Source organism: Schistocerca cancellata, chromosome 6 (genome assembly GCF_023864275.1).
Source record: "Schistocerca cancellata isolate TAMUIC-IGC-003103 chromosome 6, iqSchCanc2.1, whole genome shotgun sequence".
Classification (NCBI taxonomy): Eukaryota; Metazoa; Arthropoda; class Insecta; order Orthoptera; family Acrididae; genus Schistocerca; species Schistocerca cancellata.
This window is the reverse complement of record NC_064631.1, coordinates 609,595,190-609,610,910: the sequence shown is the minus strand read 5'-3', so window position 1 is coordinate 609,610,910 and position 15,721 is coordinate 609,595,190. Positions and strand designations below refer to the sequence as shown.

The 15,721-nt window shown below is 42.4% G+C and overlaps 1 protein-coding gene across 2 annotated transcripts in view; it reads right to left on the bottom strand.

Moving 5' to 3' along the window:
* LOC126191095 (exocyst complex component 2) overlaps positions 1-9,656 on the bottom strand; it is a 143,852-nt gene extending 134,196 nt beyond the window's left edge. Inside the window, exons 1-3 of one of the 2 annotated variants that reach the window (XM_049931824.1) lie at positions 9,470-9,656; positions 8,807-8,926; positions 6,398-6,550 (exon numbers count right to left, since the gene is read on the bottom strand). In XM_049931824.1, coding sequence (XP_049787781.1) covers positions 6,398-6,550; positions 8,807-8,915 — 262 coding nt within the window. In that variant the 5' untranslated portion in view covers positions 8,916-8,926; positions 9,470-9,656. Of the gene's footprint in view, positions 1-6,397; positions 6,551-8,806; positions 8,927-9,018; positions 9,150-9,469 lie in introns of those variants that run through there. The other variant, XM_049931825.1, reaches the window with a different exon arrangement.
* Between the last annotated feature and the right edge of the window lie 6,065 nt (positions 9,657-15,721).

Sequence of the window (15,721 nt, the reverse complement as noted above, 5' to 3'; positions counted from 1 at the left end):
GAGGCCCGCATGGAGGACTGCCACGCATTCGTAGTCTCCTTAATGGCAGGCAGTTTGTTGTGCATATTGAGACTACGCCATTCCGTCTCCCAAAGCCGAAAAACCTGGTGCCGTAAAAATGAATGCAGTTGAGTTATTAAAATCCCAATCTCCATAAGCGGTTTCCGGGTAGTCTGTTTGGCCAACCTGTCAGCAAGTTTGTTGCCTGGGATTCTCACTTGTCCTTGAGTCCACACAAACACCACTGAATGACCGGACCGTTCTAGAGCATAGATGGACTCTTGGATGGTCACTACCAAGGGATGACGAGGGTAACACTGGTCGATAGTTTGTAGGCTGCTCAAGGAGTCAGTACACAGAAGAAACGACTCCCCAGGGCATGAACAGATGTGCTCAAGAGCTTGAGATGTAGCCACCAGCTCTGCAGTGAAAACACTGCACCCATCGGACCAGGAATACTGTTAATATGTCCTCCACAGACATAAGCGAAGCCGACGAGACCATCAGAAATCGAGCCGTCACTGTAAACCACTTCATGGCCTCGGTACACATAAATAATTGAGGGGAAGTGACAGCGGAGAGCCGTGGGGTGAACTGAGTCCTTTGGACCATGTGAAATGTCCAGGCAAAGCCGGGGCCTAGGTGTACACCATGGAGGTGTACGTGAATGGACCTCGAGTATAGGCGGTAAAGGTTAACAACTCTAGTTCAGACAGAAGGGATCAGATGTGAACCACAATTGTAAGACAGTAATTCGGACGCGCAGGAGAACTACGAATGTGTGCAACGTAACTGGCGAGAAGTTGCGCACGCCTGACCTGCAATGGAGGGACTCCAGCCTCCGCCAGGACACTGGTCACTGGACTTGCCCTAAAAGCTCCTGTCACTAGTCGAATACCACAGTGGTGCACTGGGCCGAGTAAACGCAATGCTGAGGGCGCCACCGAACCATAAACCAGACTCCCATAGTAAAGGAGGGATTGAACAAGGGCTCTGTAGAGCTGCAGCAGCGTAGAGCGATCTGCACGCCAGTTGGTGTTGCTCAGGCAGCAGAGGGCATTGAGGTGCTGCCAGCACTTCCACTTACCTGACGAAGGTGAGGTGTCAAAAACCAGTCCTAAAAATCTGTGTGTCTCCACTACAGTGAGTCTAAGGTAAAGTTCACATTCCGAATGAATGGTACTACGCCAACAGAAGTGCATAACACAGAACTTCGCGGCCGAAAACTGGAAGCCGTGGGCTAGAGCCCATGACTGTGCCTTGTGGATGGCTCCCTGTAGGTGCCACTCAGCAAGGATGGGCGGATGCTTTGGCAGAGATGAGCACACAATGAGGGTGAAAGGAGGTGAACAGGGTGATAGTGATAGGACAGAGGGGGGTGAAACTGTTCAGTGGAGGGCGTGGGGACAGTAGGTAACCAAAGGTTGATGCTGGGATAATTTCACGAGTATAGAATGTGTTCTTAGAATAACTCCCATCTGTGCAATTCAGAAAAGCTGGCAGGGGAAGTGAGGATCCAGATGGATCATGTAGTGACGCAGTCATAGAAATCACGCATTTTACATTCAGCTGCGTGTTTAGCTCTGGCCTTGGCCACAGTTTGGTAGCGGCTGTTCATCCTAGTAGACAGCTGGTTGGTAGTCATACCAATATAAAAAGCAGCTACATCATATACCAATGACTGCCACGGAGCTGGTATATGATGTAGCTGCTTTCACAGGTGATCTGGTCTCTGATGGGGTAGGATAAGCCTTTCACAGAACTGGAATAGGAAGTGCTGGGTGGGTGGATTGGGTCGGTCTCGTACCTGGGTCTTCCACAGAGATATGATTCCTGTGGCAAGGGGCTGGGTTTGGGACTGGCATAGGGATGGACTAGGATGTTGTGGAGGTTGGATGAGCGACAGAACACCACTTTTGGAGGTGTGGGAAAAATCTTGGGTAGAATGTCTCTTATTTCAGGGCATGATGACAGATAATCAAAGTCCTGTGGAAGGATGTGGTTCAGTTGTCCCAGTCCAGCATGGTATTGAGTGACAAAGGTGGTGTAGTGATGCAAGGGGCACCAAATTTGTTATAAAAGTGTGAATTTATGTGCGCCTTTTACTACGAAACAAGTTATCACATGCAGTGCAAAAGTGCACGTGAATAGTTCACTAACCTATGTGTTGAATTTTATTTTGTGATCTTGACCCGAATAGAGAGTAAATCCAGTTTCATTTAAACATTACGTGAGATAGACACATCACGTTATTACAAGAGAGTCGTTTAGCCCATTAGGGAAAACTGAAAACCGCGCGCTCGATTTGAAATACTTTACACGCCAGTGCACAATTGAGCTGTCAAGTAAATTGTGTACAATAGTTGGACTCAATGCACAAAGTTAGAAATTCATTTTGAGCCAAGTTCTCATTTTGACAAAATATGAACTGAAAGTTTATTCAAAATATCAAAGTCCAGTTTTAATTGAGACACATATCACTTTGTTGATTACATTGCCTAGCAACACTGTAAAGCAGCTTAATTAATTCATTAGAATGATTTGTGACATAGTAAGGCCCATTACACACACAAAATATTACACTAAGTTTGCTGAGAGTGTTTTTCTTTCCATAAATGTCAATAAACCAACAGTTTCAAAAGTTAAATTATTAACTATCGTGTAACTTCATTGATTTTTCTACGCCACTACAGAACTTGTTATATTGTGTCTCTTCATAAGAGATCTCAAGAAGCCAGGATAAACAAGAAGAAGAAACAGACTAAAGAAGAGGCATCGGTATAGTGACATTCCTTTGTAGCTGGTTCTTGGGTGTGGTGGGAGGGTTGGGAGTGTGTGGGGATGCAACATGGGAAGTCTGTTTGCCGACTAGGTCTGGAAAATAATAGGCCTTTGTAAGAACTTCAGCACAATGGGCAAGGGATTTCCTCTCACTGCAGATACACCATCCCCAAGTGGCAAGGCTGTATGGGAAGGATATTCTGGTGTGGAAGGGTGGCAGCTGTTGAAATGCCAGTGCTGTTGGTTGGTTTAATGTGGACAGAGGTGTGGATAGAGCCACCAGAGAGGAGGAGGCCAATATCCAGGACTGTGGCACAATGGATTCAGAAGGTTGGCATAGGAGGGTGCCATGTGGATTCCTATGGCTGTGCTGCATATCTGTTTGCATACCTTCCCTCCAAAGGAGTAGTAGTTGTGTGTTAGAATAAAATTAGATGTATGGGGAATGGAGTAGAGGGTCTGGAGCCTGAAAGAAATTGGGAGAGGTAGTGCTCAACAGGGGCAAGAGCATGGGCGTGAGGGATGTTGGTTTATAGGGAAGTGGTGTCAACAGTGATGAGTAGCGATCCAGGATGTAAAGGGATGGGAACTGGTGAAAGAAGTGGTTGGTATCTTTGATGTGGGACAATAGATTTTGGGCAATTGGGGAGGTGTTGGGCAATGAGGAGCAAAATTCTTTCAGCGGGACACAATAACCAGCTGCAAAGGGGCAGCCAGGACCCAAGCCTTTAAGCACGGATCGGAGGTTATGCTGAACTTCTGGGATGGGATCACTCTGGCAGAGTTTATAAGTGGAGGAGTACAACAATTGGCAGAGGCCTTCTGCCAGGTAGTCATTGTGATTTACAATGACTATGTTGGAACCTCTGTCTACAGGTACAATGATTACATGAAGATCTGCTTTGAGGCTGTGCATGGTTGTCCTTTTTCTACTGAAAGGCTCGTGCTCCAAGGAAGGGACTTTGGGATGAATGGTGAGGCCAGGTTGGAGGTAAAGTGGTGTTAGGTGGATCACATCCCTGTGAAAGACCCAGATGCAAGACCTGGCCCATCCACAACTTCCTACTCCAGTCCTGTCACAGGGGATGAATGGCCTCCACCAAACCATGGCCAAGAGCAAAGTGGACCACCCTGGGGCACAACATGCAGCTGAACACAACACGCTTCACTTCAATGTCTTTTTCACAATCCACCCCATTGTATCCTCCCTTCCACCACCAGCTTTTCTGAACTGTGCAAATGGGAGTTATCCTTACAACACATTCTCCTCTCCTGAAATTATCCCATCCTCAACCTATAGTAATCTATTGCCCCCACATCCTCAGCTCAACAGTTTCTGACCCCCTCCTCCTACACCTCATCCCAATTCGTGTCCCCTCGCCATCAATGTGTGCTACTATCTGCTAACACACACACCAGTCTTTTCCCACCTATGCACCCCTCCTCTTCTGCTCCCTGCTCTCCCCTCCCCACAGTCTCCCAACACTTCACCTGGCAGATTTGCCCTGCCACCCTCTAATCCCTGTGTAATCCACCAGACAGCACTCCTCTCACCCCTCCCCCCACCCCCCATGCTCTGCTATTCCTTTGTCTTCCCTACCACATACAGCTTTTGTTCAACACAACATTTTGCAGTCTGCCCAGAATGGCTGGAGACAGCAGTCACGTGTGTGAAGTGTGCCTGCTTGTGTGAATGTGTGTGTGCATTTTCCTCTCTTTTCTGGAAGAGCTTTGTCCAAAAGTTCAGTTTGTAAAAGTCTTTTCATTGTGCCTGTATGTAAGTCAACATGTAATCCTTACAATGAGTAGCAATCTATCCTTTTCATAAGTGTTGATATTCCTACCTGGACTTTCTACTGTCAAATTTTGTGAAATAACTACGATGTCTGCTAGCCCACACATTTTCAGCCGACAGTCATCCAACACTGTTTTTAGACTTTTCTCCGCAATTTCTGACGTGGTCACTTCATTTGGTTCATCAATGAAGTGCTCCTCTTGGCAGCTCATATGACCTCAAACTCTGCTACCCAACATTTTGTTGACAGTAAATGAAGGAGCAGACTCTCCCATCATATAATCTAGCTCATCTTTAATATTATTTTGACTAAGAACTTTCAAATAAAAATTATTGTATTCCACAACGATGACCAGTTTTATCTACATTTACAAATTCATGTCGGTGTTCACTACTGATGGCTGCCAAACGAATACTAAACTATGTAGCATCGTCACACTTCAAACTCAGGCTTTATAAGATTGGTACAACAACCACTATCTATACATAGGGTTGGGTACCTACGGTACAGCCTTTGTATGAGGTTTGCTAACGACATTGTAATTCTGTCAGAGAAGGCATAGGATTTGGATGATCAGTTGAGTGGAATGGATAATCTATTGAAAAGACATTGTAAGATGAACATTAACAGAAGATAAACGATGGTAATGGAACGACGTAGCTGAATTAAACCAGATGATGCTGTGTGAATCTGATCAGTAAATGAGATGCTAAAAGTAGCCTCAGATGAGTTTATCTATTTGAGCAACAAAATGAATGATGATAGCTGAAGCAGAGGGGATATAAAATGCTGGCTGGGTACAGCAATGAAAGCAGTTCTAAAAGGAGAAATTTGGTAACACCATATATAAATTTACCTTTGGGCATCTTTACTGAAGGTATTTGTCTGGAATATTGCCTTGTACATAAATGAAACATGGACAATATGCAGTTCAGACAAAAACAAAACAAAAAAAAGCTTTTGAAATTTGGTGTTACAGAGCAATGCTCATGATCAGGTGGGTAGATCAAATAACAAATGGGGAAGTACTGCAGTCAACTGAGGAGAAAATAAATTTGTGGCACAAGTTGACTAAAAGAAAGTATCAGTTCACAGGACACGCACTAAGACACCAAAGAATTGTCAATTTGGTATTTGGAATGAAGTGCAGGCAGTAAAAATTGAAGGAAGATACCAATGATGAATAAATTAAGCAGATTCAAATGGCTGTAGGTGGCAGTAGTTATTCAGGATAGACTAGCATGGAGAGCTGCATCAAACCCATCTGTTAACGGAGGAGGAGGACGATGACGACAATGACAACACTGACATGGGTAAAGCTAGGGAGAAGAGAGTGCTTCTTCAAATGTGGCCATCTCAAGGACTGGTGTGATCTGAGTGCTGAGAGGTTCTCTTTGTTTCAACACAGCATGAAAACCCTCATAACAACATTATGTTTGAACTGCACTAAATAATAAATAATATAGTGTTACATGTTAAAACATCATAAAGAAGAGAAGAGACAAGATGGAAACAATTTCCTGAGTGAATTGTTAGTTATACAATATGGTTTTTCTGTCAGAGTACAATATAAATAAGTCCCAGTGTTTCACTGAAACAAATGACACTTATTTTACATCAGCAATAGCAACTGAGAAAATGGAAAGATGAAAACTAAAATTATTACAATGAAGAGATTTCATGATTGCTTTGTAAGCAATACCTGAAAGAATTTAAAAGATCTTGGAAGGATATAGACAATACACAAGACACTGTAAAGAGCAAGTGCCTTAACAAAAACAAACAGAAGACACAATGCTCAGGACTTCATGCACACATACCTCTAAATTGCACAGTAGATGTTCCTCTTCCACCAGACCGGGTGGTAACAATAATGTCTCCACGACCTTTTCCTGGTCCAGATCGTGCAATGATTTTGTTGGGTGACTTCCATTCGGCAGACAGTTGGCAGTCACATCCACATATTGTAAGACCTGAAAAAGTACTGCAAATGTAACTAGATGACTACATGCATAAAAAACTCAATAAAATCCTCCATACATAATTAGAAGGATTACGAAATTGTGTACAACCATACAAGTAAAACTAAAAAAAAGAGTTCATGTAAACATAGGTCCGCAAATGTTTGGTTACAGAGTTACGGCTAATAAAAGATTTTGCCTGAAATTTAACTTCGCTAATTTGAAGCCATCGAAAACAGTACGAGATTAAAGAAAAGCATGATTTCCATTTACTTTGTTGTTATTGGTCTGGTGAATCTAATAAAATATGTCCCAGGCGTGTATCTGCAGTAGTTTTCCAGAACATACAGAGAAGCAAAGATTATTATACAAGTAAATTTGTTTACTCCATTAAGAATGTACAGATGTTTAGGTCACTGTTGGCGACCATTAGTGAGTTGTTTCTGTCACTTCCTAACCTTGAAATGAGTTAGTTTTCTGCACTGTTCGGTGAAAGAACATAATAACAACAGTGTATTTAAGTGAAACCACATAGTAACTGTTGTAATTTGTCGATAGTTTGTGAAAGAGGGATGCCTTTCAAATTTTCGAGAGGAATATGCCGATGTTGTGTTTATTTATGACAATGTAATGGTAATGCTATGGCTGCAGTTAACAGACAACCTTGTGAAACTGAAATGAGCTACAGATCTGTTCATGCACATGCAGTTAAATGCACTGAACTTGGTGGAGACATTTTTGAACATTTATTGTGAATGTATTGTGAAACTGTACATACAGTGTACAACTTCCTTAACAATGAGCTTTGTTTTTTTCCGGTTTAACATGAATTTACATGTGCTATGATATTAATAAAAGCAGAACACCTGACACATTCATACAGTTTCAGTTACCGTTATTACCATCATGTTTCCAAAATTGAATTCTCTACAACTTCTGTTGAAAACTTCTTACAATTGTCTGGAATTTAAAAAACAAATTGGGCCAAGTAGTTAATAAATTTAAAAAATTTACGAAATTATTTCTTTGCTTTTCTAGAGGTCCTGGGAAACTACAGCAGATTCATATCTGGGGCATGTTTTATTAGATTCACCAGATCATTAACAACAAAATAAATGGAATTTGTGCTTTACTTTAACCTTGTACAGTTCTGTAATGGGTTCATATTAGTGAAGTTGCTGAATTTCAGGAAAAATCTTTCATTAGCCGTAACTCCATAACTAAACATTTGCGGACCTATGTTTATATAAACTTTTTTCTTTAGATTTTCTTGTAGAAGAACAAAATATTTGCATATCTGTGTGTGTGTGTGTGTGTGTGTGTGTGTGTGTGTGTCTGTCTATATATTCAGCCTGAAAGCCATTACAGAGCATAGTGACATGAAAGATAAAGGAGAACAAGACAAGGCTTACAGCATGAGTTTCCAGGTGAAGGGGGGAACATATGGTTTTTATGAATAAACAGTGCTATGAAGAAAGATATTTGAGTGATAAGCACACTAATGTTTGGCTTTGTTGGCTAAACTATTTTCTAGGAAAACCTTAACACTATAACAAACTCAAACACTCATATCACAGCCTACATGCTGACAGTGAGACCTTCTAACTCAGCAAATCTGACAGACTGTGCCTGCCTTATTTATGTTGTTTCACACCTGGCTGGAAATGGAAATTTGACAACAAAACATACATAGGCTATATAACCCACTCACTAAACCTGACAATCTGTATCAGCCATATTTATGCAGTCTTGCACCTGGCTGGAAATCAACAGCCGACATCATCAAAAATACATACAAATCCCACTCACTAATATACCCTGAGAGGGTAAGTTTACACCAAGTTAGCTGTTTATCAGTTGTTGCTCAGTTATGTATTTATTCTTATCTTGTGGTTGGAGCGTGATACTGTCCCCTCTCAAAAACTTGGTTGTGGTAGCTCACTGACCCCCAGCATAACATGAGATCTACATTCACTCCATACATAACACTTTTATTTATAAAGAATTAGAACCTATCAATGTAACGATGTGTAATACATAACTAACATGTCCCCAACAAGTATTTTGATGTAGATTGTTTACAAAAACTATGATAAATGGTAGGAAGATTCACTGCTTAACTCTTACCATACATTTTGCAAATATTATCACAATGCTTTAGTTACACCTTTTTGCTCTTATGCTAGGGAGTACCATCTACACAAAGTAACCAATTAATGATTGTATTACCATTCTACAACAATAATGATAGAGAATATCGTCACTCACCAATGAGATCTGTGGGACTGGTTCCAAGAAACTCTCCTCTCAGTGTCACTCTCGTCCCTGGAGGTCCTTCTTTGGGGGAAATTCCGGTTACAATCGGGGGAGGAGCCATGTTTGATAAAGCTGTAAAATAAACCGACCTGTCACAAATTCTGTCCGAGATACTTTTCACAAAATATCTGAAAATCATAATAGACACACTGCACCATTACAACCTCTTATAAAGAAGATACAACTTCAATTATTGATTCGAATTAAACGCTACCATAGAGAACCATAGCAACATCCACTAAAAACGAAATAAGTGAGGCTGTCATACGGAGGCTACTAAGTCTGCAAATTCAATATACAATCAATTTGTTTACATTCGTGTACCCAGACTGGTTCTCAAACTTCTACTAATAGAAAAATATCGCGGATATATTCAGCTTCGTTCCACAGGAATGCATTCCTGAATATTAGGCCTTACTACCGGTGACAAGTTCCGCCCCTTTCTCACCTGGAAGTGTACTACATAATCATGAATCGTATGAATATATTCATTCGCGACGAGAAAATAATTTACTGTGACGTGCATAGTGTTCATAAAAACAATAATAAACTCGTAGAAAGAACAATAAACTGTTTAAAAACAAAAAAAGTAAATTTTTGACAGATAAACTTAACCTAGTTCAGCTGCTGTGATTGCAGCAAAGCAGACTATGGACTCCTTACAGTCATTAACAATAACTAAACTCGCTCCCAAAGATCAACATCACTATCATATATTTTACGCAGTCCTTGTAATTTTTTCCTACATAACATCCACACAGTCCCACTCCCACACTCCATGCTTAAACAACACAATAATCACATAGCGAGATTGTCGCTAATCAGTGTCGCCAACAGTATGGGTTTTCTGTATTCCTCAGGTTTGTCGGGTTGTATCTTTGAAGCTCCAGGAATCAAGTTTTCCTCAGTTTACCAGTACCAATCAGCACAGGCTTATCACATATTTATCTGAAACCTATATTCATATTAAACACGATAAACATTCAGAAGAGGAAAATAGTACAAGCCCGAGAACGAACGTATTAAGTGAAAGGATTCGTTTTATACTTCAGGTGGTGCCCTAATCTGAGTACCTGTATTGTCATATTTACGCCTGATTTCACTGAAGGCTTCTTTGTCGAACAATTCTTGCCCTTTAAAATTTTTGACGTACACACACTTATTTCCTCAACAAGTCTGATCTCTGGCTTTTTTTGCTTCTAATGTCGCAATTCTTGATGTTCCTCATGTAAGCAGTCAATCTTTCATTCCGTAAAAGTAACAATACCACATCTCGTGGCCCCCTTTACACCGTAAGCCTTCTTTACACCGAAGTGATCACAAGCGAATATGAGCGAATGCGCATTCGCGTGAACGATGCGCAAGTATTCGCTAGTGTGTGCCTTCCATACCTGTGCCTTTGAGTTTGCATTTACACTGGAGCAAATAGAAGAAAAACACGAGATCACAGAGCAGCCGACATGATGATTTCAGAGTTTGCCAGGTTTTTGTGTTTTTATTTGCATATTACGAAAATACACAGTTTTAATGATAAATCGCATTAAAGATCTCTCCAGACAGCTCATTTTTAGTATGATTATATTATTTGCAGGGAATTATCAACTTTTTAGCCCAACACGTTGAAAAATAATCAGCGGCCTTAATTTAAAGTTATTTGTTCACTGCCCAACCTTGCGGTCGCTGTGAAAGATTTTTAACAGTGTAATTTCGTGCAGTGAGTTATATTGACGATATTCCTTGCATGATCCGAAAAAAGCGCCGCAACTGTTAAACATTCCATACTGCCGCGTTGTCCTCAAAATGTTCAAATTAACATTATTCCGTACACTGCAGTCGATTTCCCACCAGTTTCTTTAAATAAATAAATAAACTACATTCCAAACACTACCTTGTATCCTATAAATCGTTTAACTAAACAATGTCCCACATATTGTCTGAATTGTTTAGACATTCCACACACTGCAATCGATTTCCCGCCAAGTGGCGAATCAACTGAATCTTTTTCCCACCAATTTACAGGTGGGGAGGGGAGGAGGAGAGCTGGGGGATTTCCTAGAGGGGGAGGAGTTAATTAATTGATCGATTTAATTAATTAGTCGACCAAATTGACATCAAATGTGTGCTTGCATTGGCAATTGGCATTCCCAGAGGGGTGGTGGAGGAGGAGGGGAGGAGGAGGTGGTGTGAGGGGTTCTTGGAAGAATAGATTACCCCCATGTGACAATGTATAAGAAACTTGTAATACGACTTTAGTTATAAGTTAAGAATATCTTTCGTGCTTTCAGTTCGTTGTATATGAATGTATTGTGCACAACATTTTTTGTGCATGTCTGTTTTCGCCATTAAAGTGCATGTTAATAGTATTTACCCGCTTTCTGCGTCTTTCTGAGAGCGTTCCTACCAGTGAATTCCTATAGTACGGATTCTGAAAAGAACTACAGCAGCCAATACAATATAATAATTGTACTTCGCCAGTTTGTGTTCACTTCGACAATGGAGCTGTTCCCCAATCGCTGGTACAACACTGTGACTCCCACAGTGACTCACATAATATTTTCCACAGCCCAGATCAGTCTACTTGGAACGTGAAAGTGACATTCTACCGTGTCATACCATTGACTACAAGAGTAATAAGCATGTGCATGAACAATATGCAATGACTTCCAACGTCCTCACTGATTTCGTGGATGAGTGCAATCTTTCCTTACGCCAACAAGACAATTTTCCGCCAACTACTTCAGACCTACACAGCATCATCTTGTGTGGCTTTCCTTCCGCATCACGCACAACACAGTTGAATCAGTTTGTAACCTCAAGTGGGATCCAGCTTGTTGGGCCACACAAGAAGATTCTCAGGTTGCCATTTGAATCATGCATGGCCCAGGGATCTCGTTCAGCGCTGTTCTAGGATTGACTGACCCAGCACATCAAGAACGAAATTTCTGCGAAGTATATATACAACAGTTTCCATCCAACACTGCCGCTATTTCAACCAGAACACCCAGCACCACGGAGCAGTTCTAGGCGCTTCAGTCTGGAACCGCGGTGCTGCTTCGGTCGCAGGTTAGAATCCTGCCTTGGGCATGGATGTGTGTGATGTCCTTAGGTTAGTTAGGTTTAAGTAGTTCTAAATCTAGGGGACTGATGACTTCAGATGTTAAGTCCCATAGTGCTTAGAGCCATTTGAGCCATTTGAACCCAGCAACATGGTTCATGATCACTGACTTCATCCTACAGAGCCAAGGCATCTTTGACAACACTTCCAAATTCATTGCCCTATCAATTAACACAGAAGAGCGTGTCGATATTATCTGCGAAGTCCTACTAGCACCTCCAACTGACGGCAGATCTGGTGCCGCCAAAGAGATTTGCTTCACTGGCTCAGCAAGACAGCAGAGTAACAATTGTGACAAGTAATTTACGAGAAATAGCTGTGCAATTGAACGGTATCTCAGCTTTGGATACATCTCTGCACGTCTTTCACCTCATCTCTCATTCCAGACATCGCACTTTGGATGCTATGACTCATCGAACTTCCGCCACAGATACAGATGACAGTAATCTCACAGGAAAACGATCAAATGGAAAGCAAATTACTCCTGGCCAACAAACGCTTTGCAATCCTGCGACAACAACAACATGCAATGTGCCAGATAACAATGACCACTGCCAGTACATTCCTGATGCAGCTCGCTCTCCACTACTGCTAGCAACCGCAATCTGAGCTGCTCTGAACATTCATGAGAGTGACATTACTAACCCCCATCACGATGGTACTAACTTCTAGCTAGCCACAACAGCCACACCCTCGTCTCACAACAACATTCCACTAACAGGCAAGCCAATACTATTGCTGCTGCATTAATTTCACACCCGCTTCGCGCGACCAGACAAGCAACTTGTCCACGCCGTGCAACCACCCAAAGGAAAGATGTGATCCAAATCGCAGGACGCAACAAAGTCCACAACACAGACAGGTGGACCAAATTAGTTTTTCCCCATCCCTGAGCGATAGAAGCAGATTGTATGTGTTAGACCACTCAACAAATCAATACATCCTAATCAATACTGGGTATGAAGTGAGCACCATTCCCAGGGAGAACTCACCAATGATGTTTACAATGCCAGCCATCCAGCTGCGAGCTGCAAACAATACTCATATCAAACATATCAGAATTGTCTTGCACACTGTGGGCCTTGGCCTATGCGAGAAATTTCCGTGGTAGTTTTGGTCGCTGATCTTCAAGAACCGATCTTGGGCGCGGATTTTTTGCACCGCTTTCATCTCTTTTGGGGCATGACACAAGGTATCCTCAGCCAAATCAGTAGTGAAGAGTCAGTACCAGGTATGAACGGTCGTCTGCCACGACGTCCACAGACCGTTCTGTAGGAGACCATTGTGACAGCAACCGCCTCAGTGTCAGCAGACGACACAGACATACAATCAGGGCATTCTGCACTGCAAGAATCACCACAGAAACAGTCAGTATGCTGAACTTTGTTAACAGTATACATGCATGCCCCACATGTGCCTCCCCACGTTTCTTAGACAACTCATGGGAAATTTAAACCGAGAAACACTATATATGACACTGTGCATAAAATTAATGCTAAATAAAGTCTGCCTCTCCGCCACAAAGTGTACAGACTGGCAACAGACTGACTGTGATCAACTAAAACAAGCGACGAAACTGGCATAGGCACTGCTCAGACTGACGTCTCCACTCACATCACTCCAGATTACGATAGCACATCAAACATTGTGAATACCAACAGCAAGTTCAAGGTGAGACTTCGTATGACACTGACGTAAACCTAGTAGAAGATCAGCAAGAGGAATGACAGGTTTATTTCCAGACAGTTCACTCTCTGCTACGAACTTCCCAGCGATGTCAAACCTGCGGCTATTGTGTCACGGTTATCGATCGACGGTTTCCTGATTATCAAGGCTCCTATAAAACGACACCTGTCTACAAGCTTGAAAGCGGAGACTGATGACATCACACCCTCTATTCAGTCACCTCCACAGCGCAGCACTCCCCCAATGCGACTCAATACCCTCAACGAATTCCAGCTACGGTCGCCCCCTGTCAACCTCTCCCCTACCTCAGCCATTATCACCTGTATTAAGTCAGAACGAGGATCACAACATTACATTCTTTCTCTTCGCTTCTTGCTGAGAAACGGCACAGTCATGCCCTGCATCGCAGCTAGCCACGATATGGTTGGTCATGCGTGATGCGTGACTGCGCGAAGATGACGTCAGGAGCTGCGCCTTCAGCGACCACCTCGCGCCAGCGCTCAACACTCTGGGATGTGGGTGGATGTGTATGTGGCGGGGGCCGGGGGAGGGGGCTCTGTGGGGACCTCACTATCGATAATGAAAGTGCCGGAAAACAAAACTCTTTGGCAGCTAATTTAGCCTCCCTGATGCTTTCAATTTGTTGTTTACGATTGTGTCATGAACGCTCGTTTCTATGCATGTCTGTATTTACCAATAAAGTGCATGTTAATAGCATTTATCTGCTTTCTGCACCTTCCTGTGAGCATTGTCTCCAGAAATCCCTACAAACGCACAAGTCAGCCACAAGGCGAATGATGTGCTGCGTAGGTGCTTTAGTGAAGCTAAAGTGTGTGTACTACGCAAATAAATGCGAAAATAGGAGTTAAAAGTTATAGAATAAAACTAATTGCACCTGACTATTAATTAAACGTAAAAGTACAACTCGGTAAACATAGTAGCTGAGGACGACGGTTCAATCCCGTTTCCAGCCATCCTGATTTAGGTTTTCCGTGCTTTCCCTAAATCGTTTCAGGCAAATGCCGGGATGGTTCCTTTGAAAGGGCACGGCCGATTTCCTTCCCAGTCCTTCCCTAACCCGAGCTTGCACTCCGTCTCTAATGACCTCGTTGTCGACGGGACGTTAAACACTAACCACCACCACCATAGTGGCTGAACGATTTGTTATTTTGATCAGGGCAGCTGCAGCATTCAAAATGCAGTCGACAAAAACGTAGTGGTGGCGAAGCTATTACTGTATTGTGCTCAACAGGGATGAATAAAAATCCGAGAAGCACCTTTGCATAAAATCATGCTACTCATAAATAGTCTAGTTACTCTATTTCTTCAAGTAACTAAGGTAAGTTCATTAGCCAGAGAAGAGCATAGAAACATCTTAAGTTACTCTTCTTTCGTACAAGCGTCCTGCTCCCCTCGCCCGTTATGAAGATGGACCGTGACAAAGTGGGATGACTTGCTCCCTAAGCAACAGTTGTGCCTCAGGTGCAACCACAACTGTGGGGACTCTGTGGAGAGGTTGTAATAACCTGTCATTCGTGACAAAGGGCACAAATCTCTCCAGTAGCTGCAGGTCAACAGTCTCGCTATTTGACTGATCTGTCCTCGTGATAATGGCCAATATGGCCTTGGTAAATAGCTGTTGTGAACGTCCGAAAGCATGTGTAAGCTATAGCCCTTATTTTTCCTGATCCCGTGCAGCTCTACTCTATGGTTACATGATGATAGCATCCTCTTGGGTAAAATATTCTAGAGATAAAATAGTTCTCAATCGCATCTCCAGACAGGGACTACACAGGTGAATGATGTCACCAGAACACAAAATTGTGTTCCAGAGGTGAGAGAAAGAAATATTAGATCTCTTAAACGAGTAGGTATCGTAAGTTGGAGGATTTATAACGAGAAATGGATAGGATGAAGTTGGATACAGTAGGAAATAGTGAAGCGCAATGACAGCAAGAACATAACTTATAGAAGTGGATTATAAATACATAATCAAATCGGGAGTAGGTCTAATAATGAATAAGAAAATAGGAATGAGGGTAAGCTACTATGGACAGCATAGAGAA